The sequence below is a fragment of the Eretmochelys imbricata genome, chromosome 2, assembly GCF_965152235.1.
Source record: "Eretmochelys imbricata isolate rEreImb1 chromosome 2, rEreImb1.hap1, whole genome shotgun sequence".
NCBI lineage: Eukaryota > Metazoa > Chordata > Testudines > Cheloniidae > Eretmochelys > Eretmochelys imbricata.
The window spans coordinates 265,110,736-265,122,971 of NC_135573.1; the positions used below are offsets into that span (position 1 = coordinate 265,110,736).

The window sequence follows — 12,236 nt, forward strand, 5'->3', positions numbered from 1 at the left end:
TGATTGTCCTGGCTGTTGGATCCTCCATTCACCCTTTGGATCCTCCATTCACCTGTGCCGATTTTGTTCCGTTTGTTATGACTCTGGTTTCCAACCAGGCTGCTCAGACAACCCTTCATCCCTTCCTTTTACACTCAGTGCATGGCAGTGCAAAGCCCAGAGGGAAACCGAGGCGCACACAGGCATCAAAAATATCTCAACATGCCCACATCCATCACAAACAGTAATAAAAAGGCCTTTTTCAGCCCACAGACAAAGCAGCCCTTCCTCTCCCTCCTTGGAGGTTGCTTCTCCTCTCTAGCCCATAATTTATAGAGCTGTGTTTTGGTTTTTTTTTGAATTGCAAGCCTCCTTACTGGGCTTTCAGGCCCCTTGCCCCACCCACCTCCACCTACAGATACGCAGTCAAAGCTAGCCCCTTCCCTGCTCGTGTTCCAGTAGTTCCTCTGCATCCTGATACTGGCAGACCTGTGTTTTGGGAGGGACAGTCTTCTGTTCTGCCCCTGGAGCGGCCTGGCCACGGTAGAGCAGATGCTCTTGATGCGTGCACACAGGATCTGGATTCACCACGCTAGGAGGTAGCTGGAGCTCAGCCTCCTGAGCGTGTTGAAATAAATCCATCCACTCGCACTGAGTGTTGCTTGGTGCATGGCAATAGGGGTGGGAGGCCAGGGTGGTTTTAGGTTCCCCTGATCCTGGGGCCAGTGCACCCCAGTGTGTAAACTCCTGGTGTAGCCTGAAGTGGTGTGTTTGCACTGTCTGGCCTTCACTCATCCTGCACTGGAAGCAGCTGTTGCTCTGCTGAGATTAGTTTAGACACAGTGACACGCACAAGGATTCAGATATAGACGATATGCCCTTAATGCAGAGATGAATGAGGTGTTGAATCATTAAAAAAAATCCTTACGTCGCGTGACCCCAGAAGCTGTCTGAGCACTGATGGCTGAGGTGAGCTCACCTTGGCCTCTAAATGGTTTAATGTTGACAGGATACCATGGCCTGCACTCAGCCAGCGAGAAGAACCTCCTAGAAAGGATGATGGAGAGGCTGCGGAAGGAGGTCGAGCGCAGAGACTGTTACTGTGGGACGGTGCTTTTCCATAGCCTCGGCGGCGGTACAGGAGCTGGTGTGTAGGGACTTTGCCCTTGCAATTGGTTTTATGTGGAAGGTGCTTGGATACTTCATGGATGGAGGGCTAGGTAGATGCTGTGATGGGAAAACAAGAGAACTAATTTTTTTCAGTAGGTCCTCCCAGGTTATTTCACATTTCCCTCCATCTGCACCATACAAACTTCCTTCCAACCAGAAGCCTGCTTTACACAGGTGCAATCCAGGGGAGATGGCAGGTAACTGTCCAACAAATTGAGCTGGATTACATTTGCCGTCACATTTTCACTGTTACTCTTGTGGTGTTTCATTGTTACTTGCAGCGTATTTGGTACTCTGTACCTTTTGTGTAAGTGGTTTTCCAAAGGACTCTGACCTACAAAGCAATCCCCAACACTACAAGCTGATGCTGCATATGTGCATCTAAGGTTGTAGAAGAAAAATGGTATTAATTAAAATGCATAATTTGAGAAATATTAGGTAAACCCGAACAATTAGGCAAGCCCTTGTGGGGGCAGAGTTAAGGTTGTACATGCAACTGTCCCTTCCTGGATGTTGAGTGTTTAACAGGCAACGTTAACATTTTTAACATAGTTTATTGATGGAATTTAAGGTTTTTTTATTTACAGAAAAAGGATAGGAAAAAAAAATCTATACTATGGAGATACTTGGTTAGAAACCCTCAGGAGGGTCTAATCTCCTCATGAGGTCCTATGTAGCCTTTGCAAGAGGTGCAGTGAAGAAGGCAGGAACTCCGATAGAGCCTGCCTCATTTGCTGAGGGCTTTCACTACATTCCCCCCCCGCCCCCCGCCCCCCACAGCTCAGTGAGTTTGACATTTGTTTGTGGCTTAATCTGCCTCAGCAGAACACCTTGTGAGATCAGCTAGAGGATGTTTCAAGAATTTTTTTTTATAATGAGGAAAGTATATTTTTCCCCACTCTCCTCTCACTCAAAAGTGGCTCAATCATTATTGGTCAAACTTGCCAGAAAAATTCACTGCCAGGAAGAGAACAATTCTGGAAGATTTCAGCAGGAAAGGTGAAAGTTCTATTTATACCCCCCCCCCAACTGAAAACAGGAAGTTAGAATGGAAAAGCTTACGCCACCTTAACTGTAACAGTTGCTACTATCCTAATACACAGTCAGCTCTTAACTAGCACCATGCAGTGAGCACCTCCTTGTGGCCACCGGTGGGTGTATTATTTCTGTTATTGTTGCACATAGAGATCCTACTCCAAATCTGGGCCTGTTGGGTGAGGCACTGTGCATACTCTTACCGAGAGACAGTCCCTGACCCCCAACAGCTTACAGTCCAAACAGACAAGGCAAATGAAGGATGGGCAGGGAAACCGAGGCACAGAAAGCTGAATTGACTTGCTTGAGGTCACACAGCGGGTTAGTGGCTGAGCTGGGACTAGCATCCAGGTTTCCTGGCTTCCTGTTCCCATTGGAACACACTGCCTCTCAGGCACGTACGGACAAGACCAGCATGGCGATTGCCAGAGCTCTGTGCGCTAGGCCAGGCCGATCATGTCTATGAACAGGCTTGGGGGCTTTTTTCCACGTAGGCCTCAGTTCCCGGCTGTGTGAAGCGATCCAAGACGAGTACGCCCTGGGTCAGATCCTGTCAGTGACGGTAGCCCCTCACCAGGCTGGCAAGAGCCCTCTGCAGCACTACGACGCCTTGCTGTGCCTTTCGTGGCTCCAGAGGTACGTTCCTGGGGGCTGTGGGAGTTGGGCAGTGACAACAGGTCAGCAGCACATCGTGATGCTACGCGCCGGACGCTGATCACCATTCACTAAGGTGGCTCTTGTGGAGTGGTGGTTCCCACAGTGTGGAGCAAAGGCCTGCTCCCTGCTCCCAAAGAGCTCGCTGTCTGAGAAATACAGAATATAAAACCTATTGCCTAGTGGGCAGCTATGGAATAACCTACACTAAGTTACTCTGCTTTTCCTGGCAGGTGCTCTTGATGACGGGATGTCACGGCTGGGCTGTCTGACCTAGGGGGTGAAGCAGCAGGTGGGAGCCAGCAGGCAGGCTGGGTCTGGATACCAGGAGATCAGAGTCTGAGATGGGCCAGAGGGCATGCTGGGAGTGAGGGTTAGGGAACCAGGAGGTCAGAGTCAGGCAGCAGGAACCGGTAGTGCAGGGCAGGCAGTCCGTCCTCAGCAGGGAAAACCCAGCTACACAGACAACTTCCTGTTTCTCTGCTTGGTTAAATAGAAGCAGGGGACCAATCAGGACCCGCAGGGTTTTACCAGTCAGAGCCCAGCCTGGGAGTCCTCTGCCAAAGTTGAGCTTCAAGTTGTGGCAACTCCTAGCAGATCACGGGGTGGTAGGTTGGAACGTACTGGCTTCTAAGAGCCCTGTGGCTGGGGGTTCGAGACCTGCAGCCCCTGCTGCTGGAGTTACTGGTACAATTAGGATATCGAGCAAGTGAAACCTGACTGGGCGAGGGAAGTTTTGGCAGAACTACTGAGATTGGGGGGAAGGTCGCAGGTGTAAGACGCTGGCCTGGCATTTAGTGGAGCTGGGTTCAGTTCCCCCATCTCCTACGAACTGCTTGGGTGGCCTTGGGCAAGACACGTCATCTCAATCACGCCACCTTTCCCCATCCCTTGGTCCTGCCTCTTTAGCTTTCAAGCAGGGGCTGTCTCTGGCTGTGTCTGTTCAGTGCCTAGCACAGCGAGGCCCCAATTTTGGCTAGACCCTGTAAGCACGCCGCTCATACAAGTGAATGGGGCTTCGCTCCCACGGCCACCTGATGTGCCTCCGGAACGAGCTGTGAGGACTTGCTCGGTCCTGGCCCAGGCAGAAGTCCCACTAACTTCCGTGGGATTCCTGCCTAAGGGCTTGTGGCAGAGACCCCGAACTCCAAAGGGACCGTGACTCCATTTTATGTCTGTCTAGGCACGGTGACGGCGTCCTCCTGTTCCAGAACGATGCCGTGCTGAGGAGGATAGCAGCTCTCCTTGCGAGGAAAGAGCCAGTGTCTGACATGCTGCCCCAGGTCTCCCTCTCCGCCATGAACACCTACGTTGCTTCCTGCCTTGCTGGGCTGCTTTACCCTCTCAAGGCTTTCACCATAGGAAGGTGAACCGAGCACAGATATTTGTCTTCTTTCCAACCCCTGTTGGTGCTCTGCAGATGACGCTAGATGTACTGCAGTCCTCAGCTGGTAGAAATTGGCATAACTCTATCAGTTACAAGCAAACTATGCCAGTAGTCACCATCTGAGGATCTGGCCCATGAAATCTAGTCCATAGAAAGCTTTAGGCGAATCCTTTGGCATGGAGGCAAAAACTGCTAAGTGCAGTCAAAATATTCCCAGTGTGGGAACGGAGGGACCAAGGGAGCAGAGATAAATGAACATCGAAAGCAACAGCAGTATGCATGAGTCCTGAACATCCAAAGACCTTATTATTAAACTCAGCCATAGCTAACTGGATATTACAGAATAACTAGCCTGCAACACTCTCCCTGGAAACCAAGAAGCCAGCAGAGGCTAGCAAGATTGTCCGTGTCTGAGTGGGGCATGAAAGAGGTTCTGAGAGATAAGGCTGCACTACTCAGTAGCTGCTTAAGTATCACCGTGGTGGTGGTAGATGACTGTACGTCTCTCCCTTGCTTTTCAGTGGGATCAGCATGGGGATGGAACCCTGGGAGCTGCTGAGGTCTGTCTGCCCCATGCCGACTATGAAATTCCTTCACATTCCTCAAGCCTGCAAGAGGTAGGACTGGGGCCTGTCCCACCACTTGAACAGAGATTCTGAGCCTCTCAGATGAGTCTCATATTCTCACTCTACTTGTCCAGGTCAGTCCGTAGCCCAGCAGCTAGTTTAAGAGACCAATACAAGACTCCTGTGGAGTCTTAAAATGTGGCCCACCATCAGGTTTAAGTACAGACGCCCGCACAGTGGATTTAAGCAGAGCCCGTGATGCTCTGAAACTCCTGTGACTGGCCAGGGGCAGCTTGTGATGGGCCATTTGCAGGAGGGAGATTGTAAGTGGCTCGTTGACTAACACACTGCACAGTCCTCCAGAAGATGAAAAGTTCATGTTGCTGCTGCCCCCAGAGGCCGTCTCCATTTTATCACAAGTCTTGCGATAGCTGGTGTTTCTCTTAAAGCCCCCCCCCGCGCTCCCGCTGGAAACATGTAGTTGTATGAGACTCTCCGTTTTCGGCTTGGAAATGGTAAATTTCTAGACCTCATGGTTCCGGAGAAAAGTCTGGAAATATGACCCGAATGGGCTCAGAAAGAGCAGGCAAAGAAAAAGCCAACATTGATTATTTGTGTAGCTTTAAATTCATGAGATTAAAAATAACTCAGGATTTTTTCTCCAGGAGCTTGATGGCTTCTCTACACGTACAGCGGGGCAGCATAATAAAACCACCTCTGCGAGAGGCAGTAGCTATGGCGAGGGGAGAGCTTTTGAGTACTGTCCACACCAGCGCTTATGTCGCTGTAACTTGTGTTGCTCGGGGGGCGGCGGGTATTCACACCCCTGAGCTATGTAAGTTCTGCCGCCATACGCTGTAGTGTAGACATAGTCTGACTCCCCACTCACTTGGGGCTGGCGAGACTGCAGATGCACCGCTGCCCTGCTAATACAGCCTGGCAGAAAATGCCTTTCACCAGTCAGGGAATGAAAGCGGCAATGATTTGACCCTGACCCTCCCTCACCCTGTCGTTGTCAATGACATGTGGGGGTCTGCTTGTTGTCCCCATGTCATTTTAGTGAGGTCAAAGCTGAGTGGGGTCCCATTTAATTTCTAATGGGCTTGGGCCACTTTTATCTCCCCTTTGTTTGGAAATTAAATGCAAAAACTGAAGTTCTTCTTCGCGTGATTACACAGGTGCATTCCACCCTTGGTGTCTGCGCACCCAGCACACGGCCATTGGAAACGTTTCCGCCTCCGTGGTACCTGTTGGGTGGCTTGCTTGATTGTGCGAGAGGGGACTGAGACCCATCCAATGTGGGAGCGTTCCCATTGCTGCACTCCCTGATGCTTTGGTGTTACCGTAACATTGCACTGATGCAGCTGTTTGTGCTTTTTTCCTTGGACTTACCTTAGTCAAACTAAGCCCAGGCTCTGCCCCCTAGTTTTTAGTGAAACAGACATGTTAGTTTTCGCCGTAGCTCCTGGTGAATTTGGTTTGTTTCTCATTTCCCAGGGGGACAGTATTTTGGGACAGCCTGGCATCGTCCGTTGTGCATTCGTTGCCGCGTGCGTCTCACGCAGGACGGCCCGTATCCTTTCTCCACAAGCGCTGCGTCTTCCAAATGTGCCTGAACTGGGGACTCGGGTGGAGGAAGGGGAGAGAACATCAACCAGATAGACAAGTTCCCCTTTACCTGCCTCTGACTTGAGCCAAAGGGCCCTTGCAAAGCCCTGTAGGAGTGTTCTATGCACCTTGGCTGGGGCTGGGAGAAAAGAGAAAGCGAAACCAGTTGTCTTCTAGTTTATTCCTTGCAACCTTCAAGCTGAGATTCAGGGTCATCAAGATTACACATTCCAAAACTTCCCAGCTAACTACAGGGACGTCCCCTACCTACCTCTGTTCATCTGCCTTGAAATACATTTGGAAACGTCTAGATTTAAATGCAGTCCAGGATGGGACCTCTGGGCACCCAGAAGTTTGCCTGTGGGACTGGTCTCTTTAAAAATCTGATCTGCTGAGAAGATAGAGGTGTGAGCTTGTCCCTCCCATGCCTATTGTCTGTATTATGGGTACCAGCTAGAGCAGTGGTTCTCAAACTGTGTCGGGACCCCAAAGTGCATCGCGACCCAATTTTAATGGGGTCACCAAGGGCTGGTATTAGCCTTGCTGGGCCCCAGGGACGAAGCCCGAGCCCCACTGCCTGGGGCCAAAGCCCAGGCCTTCAGCTCTGAGTGTGTGGGGGGCTCAGGTTACAGCCCCCCCATCTAGGGCTGAATTCCTTGGGATTCGGTGTTGGCCCCCCTGCCAAGAGCAGTGGGGCTCTGGCTTTGACCCTGGCCCCCATGCCTGAGGCTCAGGTTTTGGTCCCCCCTCATGGTGTCATGTAGCAATTTTTGTTGTCAGAAGGGGGTCATGGTGCAATGAAGTTTGAGAACCCCTAAGCTAGAGGGCTCCAGCCAAGGCTGGGGACCTGTTGTGCCAGGCGCTGTACAGACACCTAGCAGGTCCTGAGAAGCTGAGAGTCTAGCCGGTCAAGCCGGATGGAAAGGAGTGTTATTGTCCCCATCGTACAGATGGTGATATGGACACAGCCTTCACCCCTGCCACTGGAGAGGGATCCTCTAAAGCCTTTATAAAACCTTAAAGGTCCCCCACTATTCTTCCCTCTGTTATAACTTCCGTGCCACCACCTCCTTCAAGGCCTCAGGTCCCTGCTGTCACCTGTCCATCAGCAGGGCGTGAGCAGGAAGCCCTGGCCCATGCTTTGGAGTTTGCAGTACTGTTCCTCACTAAGCCCACATGTCAGGGTCACTGCAGTGGTGTGAGCTACTCCCTCGCCTCCTCTGCCACTTGCCAACCTCTGCTGGCCCAAGGAGAGGAGATGGGGTACATTCACCGACCTGCCTTGCAGCTTTTACACAGTGTCCCAGAGAGAGGTCCATCTGTCAGGGAAGGGTGATGGAATGCTGCATGATGCAGGGGTTGGATCTGTTCAGGCTGTCTGGGATATTTACTGCAGTAGCGTCTAGGCCCCAAGCACAGCCACTTAGACAGGAGTTGAAATCTGACCCCCACGGAGTTCCTGAACTAGATTTGAGAAGAATACGTCCTAGCTTTGATACAGCACTGTTCATCCATCCATCTCAAGCCCTTAACAAGGGAGGCCAGTATCATCATCCCCATTATATAGCGGGGGAAACTGAGGCACAGAAATGGGAAAGTGACTTGCCCAAGGTCACCAGCAGAGCCAGGAATAGAACCCTGGTCTCCTGAGTCCTAGTCCACTGCTCTAGCCAGTAGGCCATGAGTCCATTGACTTCCCTGCCCTATACAACTAGATTTGTGATCGAAATGTCCAGCAGATTCAAATCCCAGCCTTGGCAACTCTAGGGTGGGAAACGTTCAAGCCGGGAAAGGAGAATTCTTCCCCACTGGCTGGGGGAAAGCTCTGAAGGTCATTCCTGGATCTGCTTTGCCCTTTGTCCTTAGCTTGCCTTGTTTGCAGCATTATAGCACCTCTGTGCTCGCTGTAGCCCACAGCTACCGACAGGACACCTTTCTTCTGTCCCGTGACTCGGTGCTAAGGAAGTTGAAGCAAGCCTACCGCTGTGTTCCTTGGAATCCCTTCCCTCTCACCTGCTGGACAGGTCAGTCTCGCTGGGCCCTCTTCTGTGCATATTGCTGCTGGGGATATGGGACAGGCTGACAAATGCAGCCAGTCTGCAAAGGTCAGACCAGAGTGTGTCACATTCCTTGTGCTCAAGAGAGGTTTTCTTTGCTTTGGAGAAAAGGTCACAGGCTGGGGAAGCGTCTGAAAACCTGCATAGACATCACCAAGTCCACTGAACTAACTGCTGGTCTTGTCTAAGAACTTGCATCTCACCCACCGCCGTAGCATCTGAGCCCCTCAGAAACTCACTTTCATTTATCCTGACAGATGCATAACGAAGGACCGTTCTTCTCCATTTTACAGAAAGGGAAGGGAGCCCCAGAGAGATTAAGGGACTTGCCCAAGGTCTGACAGGAAGTCTGTGGCAGAGCCAGAAACTGGGCCCAGGTCTCCTGATTCCCAGGCCTTAACCCCAAGACCATCCTTTCTATTGGTACATGAGGAACCAATTCAAGCCTGGTGGAAGCAGCAGCATTGACTTCAGTGGAGCTGCCTCCACGTACCCCAGGACTGAATTCAGCTCGAGGTCATTGTGGGTTTGTCTGCACAGCAACTAGACACCTGCGGCTGGCCCACTGCGGTGGAGACATACCCTGAGAATCTCTACTGTGCCCAGCCTAGCTGGGTGGAAGGCTGGGGGGGCTTTGTTGGAAGGCAGAATGTAAATGAGCCAAGCTGGAGTTAACATCCCTACTTGTTCTAAGGGAGTCAGGGGCTATTTGATCCTTGAGGACTGGCCAGTGTCCAAGTGGCTAGAAGCCAGCCCGGGGAAGCAGGTTTCAGCAGGGGCTCAGACGAAGGGCAGTGGGAGGACGCTGGCAGTGAGGGAAAGGGTCCCTGCAGGTGGAAGGGTGGAGGTGAGGGATAGAGACGTGGGAGAGCTCTGATTTGGTGGGGAGGGAGGGGGCAGCGAGTGAGATGGGGTGGGCAATATAGGGTCGGAGCGAGCTGAGGCAGGAAGGAGAAGCGGAATATTGCTTTGTCTACACTACAGCGTTAGGTCGATACAAGGCAGCTTACATCAACCTAACTCTGTAAGAATCTACACTCAAATGTCACTCCCGCCGCCGTAACTCGCCCACTACGCTGACTTAACTCCACCTCTGCAAGAGGTGTAGCGCTTTGGTCATTGTAGTTAGGTTGACACAGTGTCACTTTAGATCAGTGGTCTCCAACCTTTTTACGTCCAATTTCACTTTTTGAATTTAAGATCTAGCCCGCCCCTTCCCCAAAGCCCCGCCCCGCTCACTCCACCCCCTCCTCTCTCCCTCGCTTGCTCTCCCGCATCCTCACTCACTTTCACTGGGCTGGGGCAGGGGGTTGGGGTTCAGGAGGGGAATTGGGGTGCTGGCTCCAGGGGGGGGCTCAGGGCTGGGGGCTGGGGTGCAACCTCACGCTGGGCAGCACTTACCTCGATGGGCAGCTCAGCAAGGCTAAGACAGGCTCCCTGTATGCCGCGACCCCATGCCACTCCTAGAAGGGGCCAACATGGGGGGTTGGGGGCACATGCGCCGTGCGCTGCCCCTCTCTGCAGGCACTGCCCCCAAAGCTCCCATTGGCCACAGTTCCCCATTCCCAGCCAATGGGAGCTGCGGGGGTGGTGCCTGCCCGCCACTGCTCTAGATATGGTGTTGCTTACCATCCCGTTGTGGCTTTTCAGAAGCCGTCCTGCAGTGCCCCACGCTGACCGTCAAATTGGAGCAAGTCTCCTGGGGAGGATGTGCCCCGGGCCGACACAAGGAGCATAGAGTGGACATGCAAAAGCGATTTCATTACTGCAGGTGGTCGTACAGAAACATAACTTCAGTCAACTTCATTCTGTAGTGCAGACTTGCCCTCAGATTCCTTGGGAGTCTCTCAGTGTAGTTCACGGCCACTCAATCCACGCATCCTTGGGGCTTGAAGAGTTAATAGCCATGAGTGGCTCAGGCCTTTGTTTTATGGCTCAGCAGGAAGGGATCTCTAGCTGCCTGGTGCCCCCAGCACTGTGCTGAAGCACTGATCATGACTGACCCAGAGAGCAGTGTCACCAGCACCTCCCCTCCAACTCTTCCCGCCGACGCCAGAGCTGGGGGGAAGCTGGGCTCTCTAGTTCATTCTGTAGCTTCCCCAAGAACGTGGGGACTCCAGATCCTTGGTTCATTCCATAGTGAGGTGCTCGGGAGAGGCTGACAGAACTAGTTGGTGCTGCTGGCTTTGTGGGAGCTTTTGTCCCATAACTGTAAGGCAGCCCAGGCCTGGCCGCAGCACCCTCGCTAGTCCAGTCCAGGGACCCTGCTGAGTGGAGACACCAGGAGCACTGTCAAGTCACCCACATTTGGAGGGAGGTGACCTCAAATTCATTGGCTCACCCTCAAACCTCCTCATTTAGAACTTGCATAAGCCCCTCGCACCCAAATGATGCAGTTGTGAGAGGGATTGGAAGGGAGAAATGAAGGAAAGAGGGGACAGTGGGAAGAGATTGGGGCAAAATGGGAAAGGAGGGAGAAAAGGCAGCAAAACTGAAAGCAAAAACAGGTAGGAGCTGCAGTGACCCTTATGGAGGAAGGCTCCTTCCTTCTGACTCAGCTGTTTGCCTGCCAAAAACCGATGGACAAAGGCAGACCCAGCAGCAGGGACTACAGCTGCAGAAACCTCTGAATCCGTGTATTCATTATTAGTAGTGTTACCGTAGCCTCTGGTTACGGACCAGGAGCCCATTGTGCTAGGGGCTGTACAAACACAGACCAACCCTCAGTGTGATGCTGGGAAGAGCCAGCAGGGAAATGCACACTTTTTACATAGAAGTAGGGTCATTAGGCTTTTATTTGTAATATTTCATATAGACACAAAAAGCAGTAACTCCAGGTTAAGGGAGAGAACGGAAAGCTGCACACACCTTTGCCTTGTTACGTTAGCCAAGCATGTGAAACAGGCCCAGCACAATCAATTCCCCGGTCAATACACTTCTTGAGGCCCTTGTCCAATAGCGACTGAGGAGCAGTGAGTAGAGGCTAAAACCACTGGTGTGTTCATGCTGAGTTTCCTCTTGGACTGTCCTCGACTCTGAGATGGTGCTAGGGGCCAGTGAGGATCTCCCCTGCTTTACACACGTTAATGAAGCAACACACCACTCCAACGAGGGAAGTATGATCTCCCCTTTAATGAGAGGGAGGTAGAGGAGTGGCTCGTACCCGGTCACGTGGTGGCTGTTTACTTCAGGGGCGCGGGATAAGGCCTTGTAAGATTTCACATGTGCGTATTATTGGAAATGAGGCTCTTGTATAATTCCGCTCTGCACTTTGCAGCAAGACCAGCGTTATGAAGAGTTCTCACCTGCACAGTGGTAGACCGGAACTGTAGTTTAGCTAGGCTAGGTGTTTAGAATGCAGAGGGCTTTCCCCCTCCGGGAATGAGGGAGGTGCCATATGTCCCTTTTAACCCTTTCCGGGTGGGAGAAGATCTCTCGGGAACACGTAGCTTGTGAAGGGTTAATACGTCCGGGTGAAGAGATGACTTTCCGTCCCACAGCCTCTCTCAACATCGTGGAGCCTGGATGTCAGAGTCACTCGCTGACTGTCTGCGCCAACCACAGCAGCTCAGCGGAACTCCTGCAGCAGGTGGTGGCCAGAGCAGAGGCAATGTACAAGACCAACGCCTGCCTCCACTGGTACTGGCGATATGGCTGCGAGGAGGAGGATTTCCAGCAGGCCTTCGAGACGCTCTGCTCTGTGGCAGACGATTACAGCCGGCTGGGAGAATAACGCTGTCTGCTTTGGCACTTCCAGGCTGCTGGCTGTCAGCCTTCCTC

General features: G+C 52.2%; 1 protein-coding gene across 1 annotated transcript in view; it reads left to right on the plus strand.

Moving 5' to 3' along the window:
- LOC144260021 (tubulin delta chain-like) overlaps positions 1-12,189 on the plus strand; it is a 61,352-nt gene extending 49,163 nt beyond the window's left edge. The window contains exons 5-11 of the mRNA XM_077808490.1: positions 989-1,126; positions 2,679-2,820; positions 4,022-4,204; positions 4,747-4,842; positions 6,289-6,364; positions 8,282-8,423; positions 11,957-12,189. Coding sequence (XP_077664616.1) covers positions 989-1,126; positions 2,679-2,820; positions 4,022-4,204; positions 4,747-4,842; positions 6,289-6,364; positions 8,282-8,423; positions 11,957-12,189 — 1,010 coding nt within the window. The remainder of the gene's footprint in view (positions 1-988; positions 1,127-2,678; positions 2,821-4,021; positions 4,205-4,746; positions 4,843-6,288; positions 6,365-8,281; positions 8,424-11,956) is intronic.
- The last annotated feature ends 47 nt before the right edge of the window (positions 12,190-12,236 follow it).